At 38.0% G+C, this 24,242-nt stretch overlaps 3 protein-coding genes across 6 annotated transcripts; 2 read left to right on the top strand and 1 right to left on the bottom strand.

Annotated features, from left to right (window-relative positions):
• The first annotated feature begins 23 nt into the window (after positions 1-23).
• Positions 24-24,132, top strand: LOC122662306 (7-methyl-GTP pyrophosphatase-like). 3 transcript variants are annotated; one of them, XM_043857897.1, is made up of 10 exons: positions 24-35; positions 12,396-12,422; positions 14,678-14,749; positions 14,825-14,899; positions 21,345-21,428; positions 22,616-22,685; positions 22,769-22,860; positions 23,325-23,366; positions 23,465-23,545; positions 23,984-24,132. In XM_043857897.1, the coding sequence occupies exons 2-10, from the start codon at positions 12,396-12,398 to the stop codon at positions 24,053-24,055; spliced, it is 615 nt and encodes a 204-aa protein (XP_043713832.1). In that variant the 5' UTR covers positions 24-35; the 3' UTR covers positions 24,056-24,132. The 3 variants fall into 3 exon arrangements, with proteins under 3 accessions (XP_043713832.1, XP_043713833.1, XP_043713831.1); XM_043857896.1 differs by lacking the exon at positions 24-35 and having other exon boundaries at positions 12,328-12,422; XM_043857898.1 differs by lacking the exons at positions 24-35; positions 22,616-22,685; positions 22,769-22,860 and having other exon boundaries at positions 12,318-12,422.
• On the top strand, positions 3,317-4,443 carry LOC122662308 (protein RADIALIS-like 1). The gene is made up of 2 exons (XM_043857902.1): positions 3,317-3,729; positions 4,176-4,443. Exon 1 carries the CDS (start codon positions 3,437-3,439, stop codon positions 3,695-3,697), a length of 261 nt encoding a protein of 86 aa, XP_043713837.1. The 5' UTR covers positions 3,317-3,436; the 3' UTR covers positions 3,698-3,729; positions 4,176-4,443.
• LOC122662307 lies at positions 9,745-12,126 on the bottom strand. 2 transcript variants are annotated; one of them, XM_043857899.1, is made up of 4 exons: positions 12,013-12,126; positions 10,052-10,252; positions 9,818-9,949; positions 9,745-9,778 (listed from the first exon to the last, which is right to left on the bottom strand). In XM_043857899.1, exons 1-3 carry the CDS (start codon positions 12,055-12,057, stop codon positions 9,857-9,859), a joined length of 339 nt encoding a protein of 112 aa, XP_043713834.1. In that variant the 5' UTR covers positions 12,058-12,126; the 3' UTR covers positions 9,745-9,778; positions 9,818-9,856. The 2 variants fall into 2 exon arrangements, with proteins under 2 accessions (XP_043713834.1, XP_043713835.1); XM_043857900.1 differs by having other exon boundaries at positions 9,753-9,778; positions 10,052-10,242; positions 12,013-12,108.
• Positions 24,133-24,242: the final 110 nt, after the last annotated feature.

Genomic DNA, 24,242 nt, shown 5'->3' with positions numbered 1-24,242 from the left:
ATGATCATCCCCTCATCAGAGAGAGAGAGAGAGAGAGAGAGATCCTAGTTCAATGGACACTAGTGCTCTAAGTAACGATATTGGGGCCGATACCCTCACATACTGATACAGATCTCAACAGATATGCATCGCTGTCTGCAGTGATCGATAAGGTACCCAATACCCAAATACTGTGTTTAATAACCTTGCTGGACACAAGCCCACCATGTACCCCCTAATGTTCTCAAACCTACTGAGAGTTCAACAATAGCAAACTGATAGAAGATTGTAGAACCCACTTTGTTTCTCCATTTAATTCCGAGTTTCTAAGTGATGATCTGGGTGACAGATCAATTTAGGGCAGCTTAATATGGGCAGTTATGGGGAAAAAACCCCCTTCAAATTAAGTTTAAAGTCTTCTGTCTTCTCCAATTAATAGTAGCTGCTGAGAAAAACCCTAAAACCCTACTTGTAGAAGATCCGACCTGGCATGGGTCCTAGGGCTGAGGTTAGCCGATGCAACTTGCCGCATAAGGACATAAGAGAGTACTGAATTCAGACAATCTATCAAGTGGAACTCTGGTATTTCTTTATGGGTTTTTTTTTTTTTTTAAACCTTTTTATAAAATTGCTTTCTGGTTTCTTCTTCTTATGATCTTATCTCAATAGATATTTAGTTAAGCATAAGAACAAGGACTGTCCATTCTTGATTGAGACGCTTTTTCCTGAGAATTAATTCGGAGATACTTAAAGTTTTCTTCATTTCTTCTGACAATATTCCTAGTATGCTGACAATATGTTGTATGCTAGCGGTCAGTCCGTACCGAAGTAACATGTTTTAGGTAAGCGTGCAGCAAGCAATATATTAATATTGATCATTAATCTCTAGTAAAGCCAGTATCACATCCATAATCTTAAAAACACAAAGTACAGTAATTAGTTAAAGAGACAGACAAAAAGTAAAATAAAAAATGAAGGATTCCCAACACTAAATGCCATGATCAAGCATTCAAGCCGAGACCAATCATCTCACGGCCACAGGTGATGTATGTATAATAGGAAAATAATTTTATCACATGGGCTTCACTAATCTAATTAAATTTGACAAGCAAGTGTGATACACGCAATAAGACCATATTGTGTAGCTTAAAACTGATCCAATATGAAAGAAGACAAACAATGTACACACAAGTTTTTCAATTTCAAAGACAGTGTTCTCCTACTTTTTTTATCTGATGACCTGCAACACGAGCATCCTACGAAGACCTCTCTCTGATAGTTAACAAGAAAAGTTGAGGACCATAGAAGAACCCACGTGGGCCAAAAGGAACTTTTTTTCAATTAGGTCAATAAAAGATTCAAGCGCAGTGGGCAGATTGGTTTGTCCATCACAACCATGAAACCCTGTAAGTTGAAAGCTATAGATTTTAACATTTTGTTAATGCAACACCAGCAAAACAATTACATGGGTCCAACAGGTTCAACCCTATGAAGTAAGTACGAAATAGCTTTTGTTTTGTTCCCACACCTTGGGGAAAGGATAGGCTTACTAATGTCCTAAACGATTTGGCTTTTACTATTTTAAAAGGAGTTAAAATCATAATAAAAATTTACACCCCTCACCTTCTGGGGGAGGTGTAGGAATTAACAATGTAGCAAAACAATGATTGGCAGAAGAAAAACGAAAGAGAATCACACACATAAAACACAAAGATTTATGTGGCCTTCTGGGGGAGGTGTAGGAATTAACAATGTAGCAAAACAACGATTGGCAGAAGAAAAACGAAAGAGAATCACACACATAAAACGCAAAGATTTATGTGGTTTACTTAAGATGAGCTTCATCCACAGCCGAGCAATAAACAAGAGCTTTCACTTTTCTCATGAAGAAATTATAAAAAAACCCTAACCATCCCCTCCTCACAATATTGGAAAACCCTATCAGCTAACACTACCTTGTGTCTTCCCATGTTTTATATGTGGTTCTAAATTTAAATGACGGACAATATGATGCCTTTCCTTTTACTATAGTTTCAAAGCACCGAAAGCGCAAGAAATTCATCTTGCTTACTGTTGCAATCCACAAGGAAGAGACCTACATTTCTAATGTGTTACAAGAAGATTATTATGCAAAATAATGTGTTAGGCATAGGGGTAATAATAAGAAGCCATTACAACCTGTCATTTGTTTCCTTTTTCTCAATGTACATCTTTATCTTATATATTGAGAAATATTGTGTGTGGGGATAATGCAGCAGCTACTTAAGGACTACTATTTTCGATACCCCACATGTATGTACTATAAACTATTAAACTGACAGAATCCTACTCGTAAAAGATTCACATGTCACCCTATTCTGCAAGTAAAAACGTAAACCATCATTGTACGGATACTAGTTGGCAGCTAGAACCATTTGGATTGTTGTTCAGACTTCCGATAAAAGCAAGGAAGCTCTAAATGATCCACACAATATGATCGCCTATAATTCGGAAAAAGCCCGAAGAGATGTGTTTTCTCGTGAATGTTAGCTACTATTGTTTGTGGATTAAATGCCCGTCCCAACTCCTTACTTGTAAAAGACCAACAAAGGAGGCCAACATGAACCATGAGCAGTAACAGGCCTAGCTGGAATTCCTATTTCTTGACTCCTTTAGTTCTTTGTCTCTCCATTGGCATGCTTATCTTCAAAGCCTCAGAAACTGTTTACCTAGGGTTGATCGGTGTGATTCCCATCCCTAAACCACGCGCTTTTGCTACTAAGTTGGCCTTATTAGCAGGGAAAGCAACAGCTTTGTTTAGAGGCGACAGATTTTTTTTTTTGAAGGGGGTATCCATGAATATAAATTTTCCTATTTTTTCAAGTATATGATTCTATCATCTCGCTTATCTTTCCCTTTTAATGCCTTTTCTAGAATGAAATCCCAGAGGCTAGTAACTTGTAAAGAAAACCGTACTTAATTGTAGCTGATCTTCGTACGAAGAAAGGAAAAGGACTACTTTTCCCCCTTTGAAGAAGAAAGGAAAGAAAAAGCTGTCCTTGGATACCGATTCTTCTACCCTCTTGCTAATATTCCTTGTCCAGCCCCATTATCTGGTGTGTGGTTCTTGAGGAGATTTAGTCATTAAATATTCCACACCTTGGCAAAATTTATTCGCCAACTGGCACCACATCAACACCCCCCCGCCTCTATTCTTGTATATAAAGAGCACGAATGGCCATATTGTTCATCATCCCTTCACTGGTACTTTCTTCTCCTTCTCTTCACTTGTTCTAAGGGGTTAAACCTCTCTTCCTTCTCTCTCTTGCCCACTTATATCCTCACTTCATCGACCCACTTCAAAAAACAAACGACTTCAACTGATCATAGTTACAGTGGTTGTTGTAGAGTATTTGTTCACTCTTCACTCTCCTTCCCTCCCTGTTTCCATTTCTGCAACCAAATCAAGACAGAACAAATGGCATCCAGCTCCCTTTCCTCTCGTGGCTCTGGCTCAAATTGGACTCCCAGGCAAAACAAGTTGTTTGAGGAGGCATTGGCCAAGTATGACAGGGACACCCCCGACCGCTGGCTCAATATTGCCAGGGAAGTTGGTGGTGGGAAGACAGCGGAGGAAGTGAGGAGACATTATGAGTTTCTCGAACAGGATGTCCAGAGTATCGAGAACGGCCAAGTGGCCATTCCCAATTACAGGACAACTGGAGGGAGCAGGAGCTAAGGCAACAACAACATTCATGATGAAGAGAAGAGGTAGTATACTAGTGTCTTTTTAAGTTATAAACAAGTAGCAAACAAATGAATCGATTTCATTTGGGGCAGAGTCCATACACAGCTCAGCTTCCTAATCATGCCCTTGGCTCAAAAGCCACATTCACATGAGATCTAATCCTACTCCCTCTGAATCATATGTTCTTAGCTAAGTGCTTAGACTCTCACTTAATAGAAGAAACCAATTGAGTCCTCTAATATTTAAGTTTGTGTTGCTCTGCATTCCCTGACTTTGTGTTGCATGTTTCAAATGGTTTTAATAATGGCTCTCTTAGGGTAATTGTTCATTTTAGTTAAATTGGCATACTCTTGCTCTAACTTTACCAGCATTGTTTGTGAACAAAATTTTTTTTAGGGTTTTTTAATATGACAGTGATATTTAGGATTTCCTGTTGGCTAGGGCTGATTTGTGCATGTTTCTTGTGCAGGCTAAAGTATTTAAAGCGCCATCGAACTGAATCTGTTGCAATAAGGATCTATTAGTCTGCTACTCCAAAAAAAGCAGATGTAGTAATAGAGAATCAATTTCTGTGATTCTTGTTAGTATTCCTTCTGCTTCTTCTTTTTCCTCTGTTCCAAGCGTAATTGATTTCCTTTAGGCTAGTATAAATGTAAAGATGGAGTATCTATTTCCTCCTCTCTCTTCTTGCTGTAATGGATTCTAGAATATAAAGATGCATTATCTATTGTGTGTAACAGATCGAGCAATTTCTACCAAAGCAATCCAATACACTAATCAAACTCTGAAATAATGGTTAAAATCTATGAAATCCAGATTGCAAAAATCTAACCGTAATCATATTTTATGGCTACTAGCAGTAAAAGAAGCTAATAAAATTTATTTAGGGTTTAGAAAATCTCTAACCTTGATTGATGAGCATTCGGTCTCCAATCATACAAGGAACGAAATCTGAAATTCTCGATTTCGTCAATGGTTAATTGCAGCGAGGGAGAGAGATCTGAAATTCTGAATGAGAAGAGGCGAAAACAGAACCCGTGAATTGCGGAAATCAGAAATGGCGATTTGCGAGTGTTGTGAGGGCCGTGAGGCATTAGAAATTTGAAGGAGCGTAACTACTGATTGGGATTGAAATGACTAGACTACTATTAGTCTATAAAGACAGTTGTAGAATAGAAAACGCGGGAAATTTTCCTTTTGAAAAATAGACACCGACTCGCATGTATGCCACTGCTATTAATTTAAATTACGGAAGAGGACAACTGGGACCCAGTTAAGTTTGGTGGACCACAGGGATCCAGATCGGATAGATTTACTCTTGTTTTCTTAAAAAATCAGATTTTTCTACATTTTTAACCCTTGGTTCATATAGAGCCAATGATATGGGATCAGTCAGGAATCGGTATCAATAGGTATAGGTCTCTATTTAGACCGATATGCATCTTTGAACCTTGCTAGGGAGAGGAATCATCCATTGTTAGAAGATGGGATAACCAGGTAGACAAATTTGCATTATTAATTAGGGTATGTTTGGAGGCAACGGATATAAAAGAAAGATTTTTAAAAGATTTTCAATTTGAAGAGGAAGACAGACACATAAACCACATCATCATATTTTTTTATGCAATGATTGTACATCTCAAATTCAAATTCAAAATTTTTGAAAGCTTCTTTTCTTACCTGAGCATCTAAACATAGCCTTTAGTTTCAAAATTGTACATTCTAATTAGGGAATCATTAGATCATATCCATGCATAGGCCATGACTTACGATCTAGTGGCCAAGAGTTAATAGATGAACTAAAGAACATCCACAATAGCTCCAGTGCGCTTGACAAGATCTCCCTCTTTAATAGCGAGATTGGAGGCTGACCTTGTTCTAGGATCTTCTTTCTAGCTGATCTACTATTTATGAAAGGGAGTGGCTTCTTCCAAAGTATGATTCAATTGAGTACTCTCACAATCTAGGATCAGCTTCTCCCCCTACCCCGACCTTGAAATACTAACCAACAGTTGAGTCCTCTCCAAACCACAGAAGAGAGTTGCCCATCATATGGCTCACCAAATTCCTTTGCCTCTTTATTGGAGGCTCACTGGAGTCACTGCAGGCAAATTCTAAATATTTACAACACACGACTCTACGAATGAAGAGGTTGAGTTAAGAGTATTTTCAACTATTTTCTTTTCCTCTTTGTTGAGGTGAAAAAGGAATCTAGTAACCAAGCAATAATTGAGCTAGTTGATCTACGATCACTCCCTCCCGATGGTCGAACTGCTCGTAAACCACCTGATTTACAACCACCCTGTGATCATGGTGGCCAACAGACAACCGACCAACTAATGTGGTAAATATTACCTAAAAAATTAGGGTTGTGGTGAATCAATTTGACCGTCCAAAGACAGTGTCAGATTTTGACTCCCCAGACCCTAAATGGAAGGACTTGAGTGAAAAAAGTAAACAAATAATAAATATTAAAGGTCAAGGGTAGGTAGGGGTGTCAATAAAGCCGCTGGCCGAACTGCCGTCCGCCCGACCGACCTAATTTTTCAACCAGGCGGGTTTGGGTTTAGTTATAGCCTGCCTGGCATAACGGTCGGTCGGGTTTAGATCCGGCTTAGTCACGTCCGCATTTTAATTATAAGTATATATATATATATATATATATATATGATATTTATATTACCCCACTTGGCTTCTTTACATAAAGATGCACATGTGTGTGCACTGCTTCTCTACTGCCTAAGACGAATCAAATCAATTGGAGCTTCAACGTACAAAACCATGCAATTACTTTACTTATAAAATTGGGGTAACCATGAAATCGCAAATCGGTAACTGATTAACAAAAACTAATTAGGGCTCTGTTTGGTCTAGTTTTTTCTGAATAGATTCTGTCTCTAGAACGTATTCTAAAACCCTCCCATCCTTATCTATTTTCTAGCTTCAAAATGCATTTTAGAACCAAAATCAGTTTCAAGAATGAATACCAAACAAAGCCAAGGTATTCTTATACGTTATATATTCTCATGACAGCTGTTCAATCAAGAATTCAAGATCTCTCCCCTACTCCTCTTTCAAAGCAAACCTCCTCATCCTAATGGATTCAATGAAGTAAAATTCTCAATCAATTATAAAATTGGAAAAAATAAGATTGTTTGGTGATGTGGAGTCGGTGCCTAGACACAAGAGTGTGTGAAATTAATTACTGCATATCCCATATAAAATAAAAAATCCCATCGATGTTGATGCACCTACACGTACTCGCACTGGCCTCCGTGTTGTTGATATCACAGACCATGTGACCAGGCAACAATCTCTTGCCCTTGTAAAAATTAGGAAAAATGATTGTCAAATTGTTGATATCATGCATTTTCTCTCAACTATCTTTCTTCCCAAACATATAGGCTTAGTATATGAAGTATGAACCATGTGATGCCTCCTCCCATGCTTCCTTTGGCTTGATGTGAAAGATTCTATCCCACTCGAGCAACGTGTTGATTCCTTACCTTAAAAATTAATAAATACATTTTCCTCCCATGATAGGGTGAGTGTCCGTATCGTGGCTTGGTGTCTTTGTTTGTTGGGTTTTCTACTTAAGAGTAGGATTTCTCTTAGCTAAGTAATTTGAGTTGTTTTGTCTCTAGGATTCCTAATTAGGATCCAAGTATGAAGCCACCATTTTCATTCTTATTATAAATACAAGCGATAGGGGGAGCTACTAGAATATAGAGCCGGCATGCTATTCATAACAATCTCACCTGCCTCTCTCATTCACTTCTCTCTTTATCTTTCTATGGTTGTTGGTATTAGATCAATGTATGATATTGTTACACCTTTCAAGCAAACACCTATAATACTAAAACATAATTACCTATTTAGATTGGTTGAAGGCTCGATTCAATGGTCTAGATGGGTTAGTGGAGGAGTAGGAGTCTTCAACAAGGATGAGTCTTCCAAGAGAATAGAAGACGTAAAGTTTTTCAAGGAGGTGGAGTCTTCAAGGAGTTGAAGTCTTCACGAGTTTAAAATCTTCTAAGTAAGTGAAAGTGGTTAGAGCTATTGAGCAAGGAGGAGAGAGAAAACAACAAGGTAGAGAAGAAGTACTATAAAAAGATAGAAGTGTTTACCAAAGAAAGTTATGTTGATCCAAGTGAATAGCTAATATGTCAGAATTCAAGAAGTACAATATGAGAGCAACATGTGTACAAAGATTAAGCAAGGAACCAAGGTGAAGGCATGTAGAATGATTGGGAGATGAGAGAAAGATGTACATGAGTGCTTGATTTTGGGTATCAAATCACAAGAGTTATACTATTTTCTCTTATCTTGATTCATAATGGAAGTAGGATCTCACTCTGTGGACGTAGACAGTTTTGCCAAACCATGTAAATCTCTTTCCCCTTTCTTTGTGTATGTGCTTGTTTTCTATTTGTGTTTTGTTCATCTTGCACATACCGTTTTGTTCTTTGCTCACGTCACAAAGAGAGTGTTGGAAATGTTGATTTGCCAACCCCAACAAGAAGTCCATGTAGATGAACCCAACAAACTATCATCCTGGGTCAAATATTAACCCAGAGGTGTTTTGTGAGCCTGACCATTACAAACCCTTTTAACACGACTATTCAATCTGTACAACTTGATACCATACCTACAATAGTTAACCAGTTTAATAGTACTCATCGGCAAAATACACCAAAAACATTTAATGAACACCCACACACTGGGCTAGTTGCAGCCAAGCTGGACTGCTGTGACTTTCCTGCTTCAATACAATTTTTTTTTTTATGCAAGAAAAAAATTACTTACAAAAAAGAGAACAGATAAAGTCCTTTACATTCATGCATACCTTATACTTCTAAAGGTCGTACCCAATGCACAAGGCTCCCGCGTTTAGTAGGGTCTGGGAAAGGTCAAATCTACGCAGCCTTACCCCAATTTCCAGAGAGGCTGTTTCCAAGACTTGAACCCATGACCAAGCGTTTAGCAAGTGAGCACCTGACCAACGCGCCAAGCACGACCTTATACCTCTATTCTTTAATAATCCATGCTTCTTGAGCAATAACCCTATAGGTATCCATAATACAATACAACTATTACAGTACCTTAAAGTAAAATTATCCAATCTAGTACAACCCAAATGAAAAACAAATAAAACTTTAAAACACTCCCAAGGCCACACACCATCCTTTCCTTTATGGAATTAACTTCAGCAGCTGCTCTGAAATAATCCATGCTTCAATACACTTGGTCTAAATGAATGAGTTCAGAGATTTGTTGAAGCATGAAGAACACTGGGTACCAGACCAAGAAGTAACTTTTCCTGTATTACATTTGTAAAGTGGCCAAGATTCAAGACTGTGAAATTGTATTGCAGTTTCTCCTACCAGATAAAGAGTTATAAAACTCAGGATGGCAATGAATATCTACAATAGACTAATGATCACATGTAGCATTCCAAGTCTCCAAATATGTCAACTTCCAAGTTAGGGATCAATAGTCCAAAAACTAACCAATTGTATAAGAAAGAAATTGGATCTGCTGAAATTTTGGAAGGCTAAAGGTTTTATGGACCATCCATAGTCTATCACTGACCCACCTAATTGTGCCGTGTAGATCGATGATGTTGCAATTCTGACCATTGGATATCTATAGAATGGGTTGGATTGGTCAATTGCCAGAATCCGTACTTAAATTCAATCATTTACTCTCCCATTTATTGTCATGCATCCTCTTGGTAGTCCTAGATTTGTGAAAGCTATATTTTGCCACCTGGCCAACTCTAACTGAGCTAAAACTTGACATGTGAGAAGGGGACCTTTGGATCTATATCTCTACAGAATTTCAGCCCTTGCCAAACCTTCTATGTGGTTCAAATAGGTGGGCTGTCCTAGTTACCCTACTGTAGGCCCGCCCATAAAACCTGCTCCCATTTTGCAATAGGTATACCTATCATTTGGTGGGCAGAGCTCTGCACACATTGTGAGCTAGACACTAAAATGTGCTAGTAGGCAATTATCACAAATTAACTCTCATGGAAATTGTCAAATAGAAAATTGATAACAAAATATATATTTAGGGTTAAGTCATAGACTATAATCCACTAGTGCTAATATTTATGTTCCTCTGATCAGAAAAAGGATGTCAAATATTCTAATCAGCTACAGTTGTCCGAAGGGGCAGAATACTTTCGACTTCTTTTGGTTCTGAACTCCTTTCTGCAACAATCTTTGACATTCCAAACATCTGAAAGGCATCCAAAGCTATCTCATCATAAGTACACAAATATATAAAGGAAAAAAGGTTTGACATAGCAACACTGTCTTCCTTTCGTAGCAAGTTACTAACCTTTTGCATGGTCTTCTTAAAACAAGTTTTATGTTCATCCATGGACGCATGAATGAACTCATCAATATGGTCCCTTAAATCCTCCAAGAAATTAGCATCGTCTGACTTCTTTTTTCGACAAGAAGTTATTGGTGGGGTTATAGTAGAAGAAGGTTGTTGCAGTTGAACCTGACCTTTTTGGGAGTCCATTCCTGATAAAAACTGTCACAGACCTCATTATGTTATTGACAACTAGATATAGAATCAGATAGATTGATATTTGTATAAACATGATAAAAGAAAATTTTTTGCAATCAAGTAAACTCCACAGCCAGAGCAGCTAACAATGATCCTAGTGAACGACTGTGAACCCCAATTACCCTAAATTTATGAAGCATTCTTCATGGCTAAGAAGTCACGCAGTGCAGGGTCAAAAAATGAAATGAAGAATACATAACCAACCAAAATAAAGAAGGTAGAATGTAGACTCCCATTTATAGTCATAAGACATCCAAGTATCCAGAGGCCATAACTAACAATAAGATACATGACTTAAAGACTTAAAAGAGTTACTTACGGCAATGGATGTGCAAGTGAAAGAGAGAAGGGGTTTTCGATTGCTATGGTTAATATAAATGTAATATCTCATGGCAAGCAAAAACCATTACTTGTTTTACCAAATCATGGATTTGACTAGTTATGATGATAGGTAAATGCACCATCTCATTGCTGGTGGTTAATACTACTTCCATTTTACGCAAGTACCTACCAGCATAGCAAAGCAACACACACCTTACAACCAGTTTCTAAGCACTAAATCAACCAACTCATGCCCATTGATATACAAAGTTCCTCGTGACCATGTGATTCCATTGCCAACAGAAACTTATCCAAAGTAATGACATTGAAGAGTTTCTGAATGAAGAGATAACTAATTTTTTTTTTTATTATCAATTCAAATGATTCCATCTCATTTAGTCTCAGATTTTCTACGACATGTTCACAGACTTGCAAGGACACTGATGAACCATACTAATTTAGGAACTCCAACACTACTAAAGAAGAAACTCAATTGCAAAGTACTTAAAAAGTAGTCAAATCAATCTCACCTCCTTGAAGCTTTTCCAGAGACAAAGGTTATCAATAAAATCAATTTCACATTTTAGATAGACTACAAATTCTCATTAATAAGAGATGAGTCAATATATCCAGAGGGATTAAAATTTGATGAAACTCTCTAGTTTTTGAGTATAGTGATACTGTGATTCAAGGCCAACTCATAGACACTACAACATGATTGCTTAACCAATTTGCAGCAGATGCTCGGTGTTCGCTAAGCACTTAAACCTAAAGTAAAAGCAGGGTTTTTTGTTTTTTTCGTTTTTCTTCCTCTCACCTACTATAGTCTTTAACCATTTACAGTTGGATTCAATGTGAAGCACAAGATTAAGAATTAGCAACCTACAATAGGCATACGTGCCAACAGCTAGACTCAAATCATTGATACCCACTTGTCCTACAGATTCACTTTTTACTATCATCCTGCAAAAGAAGTTCTGGATAGTTGGATGCAACATAACCATTACTGATACTTCAAAGGTCATCATAATCATCTTCCTCTCTGTCTCACTCTGTAATCTTTATGGGTTCGCACTCTATATCAACCAAATCTTGTTATTGTCCCCACTAAAATTCTTCGGTATCTAAAGGGGTTGGGAAGGGAGGGGAGGCAGGGGAGGTTACTAAACACGGATTGCAGATAACTTCAAACACAATCCAGAAAAATAATATCAAATTTTCTTGAAAAGTGGTTCTTGGGGATTGTTAAAATGACCAAACATACACAAATTGATAAAATCAGAATTAGATGATAAGCCTAATAACCAAGAACAAATTAACCTGCTATAGCAAATTAGCAACCCATTACACTTCTGAGATGATAATGGAAGACGAGTGCTGCAAAGGATAACGAAAAGACTCACCTTACTAGCTTTGAGACGATAAAGAACAAGAAAACCCAAAGACATACAGCAGATTTTTGTCAGTCCTTTTTATGAGTTTTTCAAAGGGAACAGGCAGGATTTGCTTGGGAAGCAAGAAAAAGAAATTTCCAGAAGTTACTGATCCTGGTCATGGCCATCCGGTGATTGGGTTGGAATTGTCCTCTGGTTCGACCGGTTCGATATTTCGTTTTGGTCCATTATCCGGTTCCAGCTTTTAAGGGCACCCCCTACGCTGGCTGTGAACTTTCAGAGGACTCACAGTCACGGTGGTGCCTCTCCTTTGCCAAATTTCCTGTTTCAGGCTCTCAAGTGTTAGCTTAAGTAATTGAGAAAAGCTGAAAAAGGAGAAAGGAGAGATAGATATGGCTACAAAGACTAAACCGTTCAAGGTAAGTGTCATTCTTAAATCTTCATCTTTTGTTTTTTAAAGAAAGGGTTGTACATTCTCTGCCAGATTTGTGCAGGCAGTAAAGAAGACTTGTAGGATAAACTTTTAAAGAAAGGGTTTTAAACAGAAATTTTTTTCTTTTCTATTTTGATTTTGGGTTTCCAAATCTTATGGAGATTGAGTGCCAATGGTTCCTCAGTTTTAGCTTCAGGAGGTTGAAGTTCTGGTTGTGTTCTAGCTAAGTTTAATAGCCACTAGTAATGTATAAATGAAAGGTAGGAAGTGTAGAGTTCCTTATAGAGTGATGACTGAGTCCAAGTTTACAACTCTATTAGATCCATTGATGGCTACCATCGCATAATTGTTGTTAAAAATTCATGTAAGTTATTAATTATTTGAGGTAACCAACTTGGTTATTCCCTATACATCTCATGAGTAAGCTTGGTTGGGGTGTTGACTTGATGACCTCTTTTGTTTAGTGTATTGTATTTACTTGTATTATCACCATTTGGAGTTATCTACAATCTGCAAAACTGGCAGAGACAGTTGGAGGAGTTAAAAGTGTGAACTGTTTCTGGGTATATGGAAGTACTTGTGTATGGGTGATTAAGAGCTACCCTTGTTGATCATATGTTTTTTCCTAGCATTCAGCATATTGCTTATGTTATATTTCCGTCTCAAAAGACCAGTCTATTGAGTGGAGGTACTAAAAGGTATATGAACGGAATGGGGATCCCATTCACATCTGAGGTGGGATCCAACACTCCCCCTGACGTGTACAGTTACTGTACACATGGACAAAGGAAGGGGACACACGGAGGTAGGATCAGGGCCTGATTTGATACCATGTTAGATTTCCATTCACTGCCAATGTGGGATCCAACACCTTTGTTAAAACAAACACCCCAAAACACGAGAAAACAAAACAGAGCAAAGATGACACACAGATTTAACGTGGTTCATACACCAATGTGATGTGCTATGCCCATAGGCAAAGCTGAGGATGATTCAATATGTAATGGAAGAAGATTACAGTGGAGATCTCTCAAGAACACCAAAACGGCAGCAAGAACTCTCACCAGAAACCGTAACTCAAAAATCCCAAATCTCACTTGTTTCACTTGGTTACTCAATAAGACACGAAAACATATAAATACTCCAAGCGGGTCGATTCATCGGGTCGAGTCGTACTGCCCCACAGGGGCTTCGCCCCTGCACCTCCAAACGAGATCAGTGATGGTAGCGGAGGGCTTGGGCCAATAGACCGCAGAAAAAATCCCATTCAGGTCGCCACCAAAAATGTCGAAGCGGGTCAATCTTCAAAACGGGTACAAGAATTCAAGACACGGATAACAACCTTGAAGGTTGAAAATTCATTCCATGATTTTGTTATTTTATTTTCGTGAGATTTTTTTTTTCTGGGTTATGTCCCTTGAGTATTAGAAATTGTAATCAGGTATTTAGTTCACTTGGTTTGTTTATTCATGTAGCACCGAAAAGGAAAGGTTTATTTATTCATAGATGGATTACTTTAGGCTCACTCAAACCACTATATGATAACATTTTCTTTGTATGACAATTGACAAAAACTTTTGCTAAGCATTTTTGTGCTATATATCAGTTTTTAGATATATGTTGTTGAGAGACTTTTATGAATTTGTATAGCTCTACTTTTCCTTTCTCTTTGTGGTGCAAAGTCCTCTGCCTTTCGTTCAGTCTTCAAATATATGTTTTGAACAAAATAGGCTTGGTGCCCCCCCCCCCTTTTTTTTGTGCCGGGGGGGGGGGGACCCTGTTTAGTAAGGACAAGGTAGCCTTTTGTTAGGTTGGTTGTCATTCCATATGTCCAATGTTGGGCCTCTTGCCAGCCTGATCAAAATGACCCTGCTGTTTGACTAAGATTGTTCTCTTGATTGTCAAGATGGAGAGCTTACTGGTGGTTCTAGTTCCCTTAGAGTCATGAATCTGGATGTTGATATTATATCTTTCTCTAGAATGAAGATACTTTATCAAACAAACTGACAGGGTTACTTCATAGTAATCAGCAGGCCACGATTAATGCACTGGGTGATCAGGGGTTGTTTGCTATCTATACACCATACCTATAATTATAAAACATATTCAATATGTTTTTACAAACTTATTCAATTTGATTACATGAGTTTTTGGATGAAGGAAAAGTTCCTGTCATTTCATCGCGTGATTTATAATTTTATATAATCCATTCGACACTTGATATTATTCATTATGATACAGATAATATTGGGATCATCATCTCTGGCTCGTCGACAAATTCTAGCTGAGATGGGATATGAGTTCAAAGTCATGGTATTGTACACCAAATCTTATCCATCTACTGTTGACTCTAGAAACTTGGAAATTTTAACTTGGCTTATTCTCTAGACTGCAGACATAGATGAGAAAAGTATTCGGAAGGAAAAGCCAGAAGAATTGGTGATGGCACTAGCTGAGGCAAAGGTATAAACTTTTTTATATGAATATATAACTAGGGTTTCATTGTACTTTATTTTCATAGCATTGGAACTTATGGATTAAGTTAGATCAGCCCATGTACTTCAAGTTAGTTTCCCTTCATACATATTCGAGGCATTTTTGTGACTCTTGGGAATTTCCCTTTTGGTTATTCTTTGGTCACCTCTCTTTACAACAACAACAACAACAACAACTAAGCCTTATCCCAACTAAATGGTGTCGGATACATGGATCCTTGCCCTCCAATCAGCTCTATTCAAGGTCATACTTGATACAAGGCCTAAGCTCTGCATGTCTTTCCTCACCACTTCTCCTAGGGTCATTTTAGGTCTGCCCCTAGCTCTTTTAGTTCCTTCAATCTGAATCGAATCACTCCTCCGTACTAGGGCATTCAAAGGCCTCCGTTGAACATGGCCGTGCCACCTCAAACTACTTTCTCGTAGCTTATCATGTATCGAAGCTACTCCCAAACCAGCTCTAATATGATCATTCGTTACCCTTACTTTATCCTTCCTAGTTTTGCCACTCATCCATCTCAACATCCCCATCTCCGCTACATTGAGTTTATCTAGATGATGCTTCTTAACTACTCAACATTCCGCACCATACATCATAGCTGTTTGGAATCTATTATTCGGTATATCCTATTTTAATTCTATGTGAAACATCATCCTCTATATCACCTTCTTTTTTTATGATTAAGCCAAGATACCTAAAACAATTACTTTGCGGAATCTCACTCTCATCAATTTTCACTACCTCATTATCCGTCTATCCATCCTAGTGTAACCAAAGTTACACATCATATACTCCGTCTTATTTCTACTTATCTTAAAACCTTTTGATTCCAAGGCTGATCTCCGTAACTCTGACTTGGTATTAATCCCTGCTATTTTCTCATCTACCACAACAATATCGTCCGCAAAAAGCATACACCAAGAAACCTCATCTTGAATTTCTCTGGTTAAATCATCCATGATAAGCACAAACAAATAAGGGTTTAAAGCTGGTCCTTGATGTACCCAGTTATAATTTGGAATTCACTACCTTGGCCCCCCATAGTTCTTACATTTGTCGCCGCACCATCATATATATCTTTAAGGGTAAATTTCACGGACACCCCCTCTAAGTATTCGAAATGACAAGGACACCCTAAATTTTGAAAAAATATCACAGTCTACCCTTATTTTATATTTTTATTTCAACTTAGTCCACTCCGTTAGGTCTGTGTAGTTAAGTGGCTGTTAACTCTTTTATAATGGCGAAATTACCCTTACCATAGGGTGAACTTCTTATTATACCCTTAAGGTTAAATCCCCAATATCCCAAATACAAACCAGATTTTCTTCATCGTTTTCGCTTGGCTGAAGATGGAAGAAGCAAGAACAGAGAATTCCTCCACCTGCAATAGATGCCATTATTGACCGATTTTCATGCTCTGAGGCGTGAGAGGGAAGAACATCCACACCGTAAAAAAAAAATTTGTTCCAAATGTTTCCCAATCCCCGGAGTCTTCTGACTTGAAAGCTTCCCATGCTGGAGCTTGGGACGAAGATGGTGTGGCACCAAGATGTCATCGACGTATTCGCCGTCATTCCTGAACAAGTCCACCATCTCCAAACCATGCGATCCCCTCAGTTCCTGGTACGAATCTTCCCTCAAATCCATCTGCAAAATCTTTTTGATTCCTCCCTCACCTTCCCTTTCCAGTAAATTTTCTGTAGTGGAAGTTGAATCATGGAAACGTCTTGCCGTCGCTGAAACGGACGTGCTTCAGAGATTTTCTAGTTAAGGCCTTCTTCAATCATAGTGAAGAGCTGATTCTTAAAGAGCAGAGATCCACTCGCTTCTTGCTGTGGGTCGCTTCAGTTTCCCTCCGATAATCTCCATTCATCCACTTCATTAGGTTCTCCGACATCAATTTCTGTTTTCTTCTTTGAACCATCGAGAATGATGGGGGACTGAAGTGTTTTTAGGTATCTTAAACGGTGATGTCTTCAAGTACTACTCCGATGGTGAGTGGAAAAAATCATCTTCAGGGAAGTCTATTTCGATTATCAACCCTACCACGAGAAAGACTCATTACAAGATTCAAGGTAATTTACTTGCTAAACTTTACTTTTGATCATTTTGGCTTGATTTTTCATTTTAATTCTCCATCATTTGGTGGATTGTGGTAATGTGATGAAATTTCTCCTCCCCTGAGTTTTTTTTTAAGTTCTAAAAATTTAAGGTTTTGGGTTGTTGTTCAGGTTTGATTTGCATTTGTTCTTTCTTTATTCACTGGAAGCTTAAGTTTGAGATTTTTACTAGAGATTTCAACTTATCAGTGACTGTACTTAATTGATTGTTGGTTTGCCTCCACTTTGGGTTACGCGAGTGGCATCGCTGCTGGGATGGCTCCTTGGGCTCACCTCGCCGTTTACAAGGTCTATTGGATTGATGGTTGTTAGCCCAAAATGGATTTGCAGCAGTTCTCCAAAACGGTAAGAATATGGAAGAAGAGGGAAGAAGATGAAATGACAGCTTTTTTATTTAAATAACTAAGGGGTAAAATGGATATTTCACCTTTGGGTACTAACTGTGCTTAACGTCAGGGGTGTCTGTGACATTTTGACAAAATTTAGGGTGTCCTTATCATTTCGAATAGTTATAGGGGGTGTCCGTGAAATTTGCCCTATCTTTAATTATGTCCACTTATTTACTTGAAACACTTCTTTTCTCTAGTACTTTCTAGATTAACTCTTTAGGGACTCTGTCAAAAGTTTTTTCTATGTCAATAAAGACCATATGGAGATCCTTCTTGCATTCTCTAAATCTTTCCATAAGTCTCCTAATTAGGTAAATAGCTTCCGTCGTGGATCTTCCTTGCATATATCTAAACTGGTTCTCCATAATAGTAGTTCCTTGTCTCAAATGGGTTTCAATAACCCTCTCCCATAATTTCATAGTATGGCTCATTAGTTTTATGCCTCTATAGTTATTGCAGCTGTGAATATCACCTTTATTTTTGTAAACCGGAACCATGATGCTTCTACGCCATTCATCTGACTTTTTCCTCGTGCTCATAATCTTATTAAACAGCTTTGTTAGCCAAGATAAACCACATATTCCTAAGCTCTTCCATACTTCTATTGGGATCTCATTTGGGCCTTGTGCCTTGTCTATTTTCATCCTCCTAAATCTTCTTTTACTTCAGACACCCTAATTCTTCGTATATATCTACAACATGAGGTGTCTTGATGGGTAATGCAGTCTTCTGGAGCACTATTACTCGAAGTGTCTTCATTTAGTAGGTTGCAGAAATAACCTTCCCATCTCTTCTTAATGTCTTCATCCCTTATTAGTACTTTACCATCTTCACTTTTAATACATCTAACATGGTCGAGATCTCTACTCTTCCTTTCCCTCACTTTAATTATCTTATAAATAGCTTGTTCCCCTTCATTTGTGCTCAAATTTTTATACAAATCTTCATATTTCTTCGCCCTTGCTTTTCCCACAATCTTCTTAGTTTCATTTCTGACAAATTTATACTTTTGTAGATCCTCTACATCCTTAGTCCTTTGCCATGTCTTAAAACTAGCTTTCTTAGTCGTAATGGCTGTTTGAATCTCATCATCCCACCACCAAGTCTCTCTAGAGGAATGACGTTTCCCTTTCTTAAATGAAAAATATGCTTCAATAATAAATGCCTTGAACTAGCTACTACTAATTAGGGCCATACCCGGTGGAGGTCCTGCTTATCACAGAGTCTTGTGAGGAGTGGATTGGGTTAGCCCTAAACTTGGGCACTTTTCGCACAAAGTGGCTTCCCTTAGACTAGAACCCACAACTTCATGTTGGCAGCTCCACTTCTACCTCGCACCGAGCAACTCCCTTCTTGAACTTGGGATAAAATGATCTGCTTGAATTAATGTTTCCATCTCTTCATATTTACCAAATCTGAAATGGAGTTGAATGCTCTAAGTCCTTTTAAGTCTGAACATATTATTTATTTACTATTCATTCCTGGAAATTCCGATGCAACTCACTTGCATGTGTCCTGATGGATGCATCATATCTACATTTGGATCATGGAAGAAAAGAAGTTAGAATCTAAACCATAAAGTGTGGACCTCTGAGCTATCATGACTGTGAGAAAGTTCTTTAGTATACGTTGAATGGGTCTTTAGAAGATCACAATACTGTCAAGGCCACCCAAACCCAGGAGCTTTCAGACAATCAAACAGTGGTAGGATAAACCTGATTTTTAGGTAGCAACGATGACATAAATTATGGGACATTAAAACAGGCTGCATATTTGGCCATTGTGTATATGTGCATGTGTTTTCCTGCATATGCACCTGTCTTACTGTGCAACAAAGATATTTCATTTTTCAAAATTTTGCAGCGTCAATGTAGACATTTGACATAGAAACTGCTCTTATCTTTATATATAAGCCTAACTAATTTTTACGGTCTTGGTTCCATGTGAGCAAACAATAACCATGTCAAGGGAGAAATTTGTCTAAGGTCCTTTTGTGTTAAAAATGTAGTTTTGTTATATATGAGATATTCATTCTTGGGGATTTCTGCTCTCTAGTTCATGCCTGTTCTCTTTAAAATACGAAATTTTCAGTTAATTACAATAATGTCATATATTTTGATTGTTTCCTTCACTTATTTGTACTGCCAAGTTCCATTCTCATGTGTCAGATGTGCTGTGGATTTTAGCTCCCAATTTTAAAAGTTTTCCTTGCTATTTGGCAGTTAGTCATTATCTCCCCTTCCCTGGTGGTTCATCCATCATCAGTAGTCAGATGTAATTTGGTTTTTCTATCTTGTGTTTCTGGTTGTAGCATCATAATTAAGGAGTTTGATTGAAGTCTTTACTTTCAATCGGGTGGAAATTTCTTTCCAGGCAGATGCCATCATAGCAAAGCTTAAACCATTGGTTATCAAGAAAACAAAGCTGACCAAACACTTCTGCTCATTTCTGACACAGCATACCCTAATTCTTTGTCATTCTTTATTATGACATTGGCAGACAATCCGATATCTATCATTTCCATCTATGTATCAAGGATAAATCATAGTTCTGGAAAGAGAGTTGGATGTGAGCTGGTTGTGGTGCCATGGATCCTACATTACATGTGGTTCGAACTGTGGAACATGAACATGCCTTTATTGGTTTCTGTGATCACCACAGCTCAAACACCATGTCGGATTCACAGTGTTGGAACATAGTAGATCAGTGCATTAAAGTTTCTCATGGGTTGTCTGATGTTTTTTCTTTCCCTTATTTAGTATAACTGATGCACACCCTTAATAAACTTTACAATTTTTCTTGTGTTTTTGTATTCGAGCTTGGATTTGGATAGTACATCTATGCAGCAGAGTTAAAGATGATGGGCTTATGATTCTAAGTTGTGTCTGGGGTGTGTCACATGGATGTAAGTTTCAGAGTATGTAAGACCTATGTATAGGCTTCATGATCGTGTTTCCTTGATTCATAAACCAAGCCAGAAAAAAATTATTTAAATGAAGAACAGAGAAGAGCTGCGCCTGAATGTGTCAGGCTTATGCAATCTTCTTTTTTAGGAGTGTCGATCTGGATGTTTTTCTACATTCATGTTATCTTTCAATTAAATTTTTTTCCTTGTCTTTAAATTTGTAAATATATTTATACCTTCATTCCTGATAAAAAAAATTAGAATGTATTTATAAACACTTTTTAATTGTTCAAGTAGTTGAAGCAGTGGCCAGAAACCAGTTTTGTGTTGGTTTTCTGTCTTTTTAGTGCAATTCGTCTTGGTCATGTCTATATTTAACCCAAACTCAATAGTTGGACCCTTTGTAACCAGAAATGTTAAGTGATCCCATGCATTATGAGTGGAATTACATCAAAGTTACAGTCCCCAAAATTAGGTAGCTTGATTCAAATGTTCGCATCCACTGTCCTGTTCAACATTGAAACCTCTAACAGTGGCTATGATGCACATCGCCCTTTACAGTCTGCCCTTAGATTTTCTTTTATTTTGAAAGTTGAAACATCGACTGTACCATTATTAAAACATTAATAGAATAGGTGGAAGGAAGTGATTACCTGGAATGACTTTTCTAGTGAATTAATATCATGGTTTTAATACTGAATAATTGAAATATAATCTTCATCCCTGCTTCTTGGGTTGTCTTTGCTCTCAAAATATGCAAGCTACTTAACTTGCGTGAGTCTGGTACTGTGTTAACCTTGCATGCTTTTCAGTGTCTAGTAATTTGATTCAGAGATGCATTTTGATTGTCCTTGGTTGCTTGGTTTTGTTTTTCTTCTTCCAACATCTTTCTTATATTAACTATTTCTATCATGGATTTGTTAGTAGTGGAAATGTGGAATAATGAAGGGTTGATTTGGAGCTCTTACCTTAGTCAAATGTTAATTTATTCTCAGGCAGATGCTATTACTTCAAGGCTACAAACTTCAGAATATAAAGAGAATGATGCTGAGGCAACACTTTTAATTACCGCTGACCAAGTATTCTTCCAGTCCTCTTTTTTCATTAATCCATATTCCATAACTGATAGTTGTCTAAAGCCAGTACTTCACATCCATGCATGCAAAAAAAGACACTTCACAACATGGAAATAGTCATTGCCATATTCTTTTTGCCATCCCCTTCATTGTGCACTGAATCTGATGCAGACCTAAAGGGCTTATTTTATTGGAAATTGTTAACGCAAACACCAAGAAACACGAAAAAAAACACCTATGATGTGCACAAAGATTTAACGTGGTTCACACCCCAATGATGTGCTACATCCACAGGCGAAGCTGAAGATGATTCACTATGTAATGGAAGTAAAGTACAGTGGAGATCTCTCAAGAACACCAAAAGTCACGGCAAGAACTCTCCCAAAAATCCTAACTCGAAAAATACCCAAATCTCGCTTGTTTCATTTTTTTTTTACACAACAAGACGATAAAACATATAAATTCCCTCCAAGTCAGGTCGATCCATCGGATCGGGTCGTACCGCACCACTACCATCACAGACCTCACAAAAAGTCCCTTTCGGGTCGCCATAAAAAATGTCGGAGTGGGGCAAACTTCGAAACGGGTACAAGAATTTGAGACATACATAACAGAAATAAGCCTTGGGTTTGATACCAAGTAACAGAGATAAGATAAATATAACAAGCAACAGTGAGAAGGAGAAGAAGATAGAGAAGAGAGAGAGAGAGAGAGAAGAAAAGCTATCTGGTAGGTTCAATGAATAGTAAACCCTACCAGTAGCACTTTCCTTTATAAATAACCATAAGTGGGGTGTAATTACAATAAACACCCCATCACTTAAGTGTACTACATGACTAAAGTGTACTACATAAAAGTAAGAACCAATAAAGTCTAAAATACCCCCTGCCATACACTACACCTTGTTAACAGTTGCTTTAGAGGATGACTTCTGAACATTACAATATAAGTATCCCACTTGTAATGTAATTTTATGAGACATCTCATGTTAACCAGGCTTGGACTGCCTTGCCTTTCACAGCAAAATGGGTGTCCTTGAACATTGATGGCCTACCAGTGGTGGAACATATCATCGCTTCGTCCCCCCCCCCCCCCCTCTCCTCTCCATGTGTGTGTGTGTATATGTATGTGTTTGTCTGAAAAGGGAGCTTACTGGGTAAAACAAACTTCTAAATTTTATTGGTGTGGAGGTGGTGGTCTATGAAGGCAAAATTAGAGAAAAGCCATCCAGCAAGGAAGAAGCACGTCAATTCATCAAAGGTTTGTTTAGTGGTTTCTTCCCTCTTACATCTTTCCCATTACAAAGATTAGCTGGGCCTGACAATCACACACATGATATATAGACTATTCTGGTGGGCATGCTGCGACAGTTGGATCTGTACTTGTTACCAACCTTAAGACAGGAACCAGAAAAGGAGGATGGGACAAAGCAGAGGTAATGCTCTCTCATTCATTTTTTGTTACAATCTCTTATTTTAAACTACTTGTGCATATGTAGGAAAGGGAGCAAAAGTATAGTAAATCTACAGTTGCTTGATCTAATTTACTACATCGGAAATCTGGTTCTTTTGTATTCTTTAAGAAAATAATATAAACTAGGAGACATGAAATATCATGCTAGTCAATAGATCCCACATATCCCAGTTTAATACTACATTTGATCCGAAAATAAGAACCATCCTTACCATTGCATGGTCAGGCAAAATACCATGAATTCATGTGAAAGCTTGTTAAGTTGTTTCTGAAGCTTTGTTACTTGGCGCATTGACTCTTTTCTTCAGATTTATGCCGATTAGTCTGAGTTGGAAATCCATTTTTTTTTTCATTTTTATGCATTTTCTTGAGCAGTACATCCACTGAGATTTTGTATGAATAATAATATTTTGTTTTACACTGCAGATTTATTTCCATGAAATTCCAGACGAGGTCATGGATAATCTGGTAAAAGTTGGAAAGAAAAAAGAATTTGCTATGGTTACTACTGCTTTTCCGTTTTTTAATATTTCTACTAATCATGCTGGTTCCCCCACTCCTTTCAGATCGAGGAGGGAATTGTGCTCAATGTTGCAGGGGGCCTTGTTGTGGAACATCCACTGATAATACCCTTGGTTGAAGCAGTGGTATGTTTTCCGTCCTTTTTTTGTGTTCTTGTTCTTATGCAGTTGAATTTACTACTTAGTGGAGATGTCATGAGCAACAAATGGAGTTCTTTAAGATGCCGACTAGATTGCCACATGGAAGATTATGTGGTCACCTGTATTTCTTTATTAGGTGACTCAAAGGCCTGGGAACTAACCTACCAAATGCAGTAGACCTAAGAACCCATTTCCTTCTGATCAAAATCATGAAGGGGGAGTGGGGGTGGGGGTGAGGGAATTGGCTGACTAAGCTATTTACTTATGATAGCTTACTAGGCTGTTCAGTTTAATTGACTAGCGGTTGCCATGACTCTTGAAGCTGTCAAATATTTCCTGAACTCTAGCTGGATACAAGGGTGTGGATCTGAACTTGTTTTTCATCAAGTTCTTCAGTCTTACGCATCCCTTGGTTCGGTGCAGGTAGGGACGAGAGACAGCGTGATGGGTCTCCCGAAGGCTCTAACGGAGAATCTCCTACAAGAGGCCCTGTAGCTGTTGCAGTTGCCCCTGACATCACTCCAGATTTATCAGTATATATGTTGGAGTTGAACCTGTGGACAAAAACTCTGAGCTATCCTTTTACTTCCACAAATGGATGGATTTTAGCTCCCTCCTGTAGTAACTGGAGCCTCGTGTACTGGGACAAAAACTCAGTATGAATGCTTTCTACTGTTCATCA

This window comes from Telopea speciosissima, chromosome 5 (assembly GCF_018873765.1).
Source record: "Telopea speciosissima isolate NSW1024214 ecotype Mountain lineage chromosome 5, Tspe_v1, whole genome shotgun sequence".
Lineage (NCBI taxonomy): Eukaryota > Viridiplantae > Streptophyta > Magnoliopsida > Proteales > Proteaceae > Telopea > Telopea speciosissima.
This window is presented reverse-complemented; position numbering and strand designations above follow the sequence as displayed.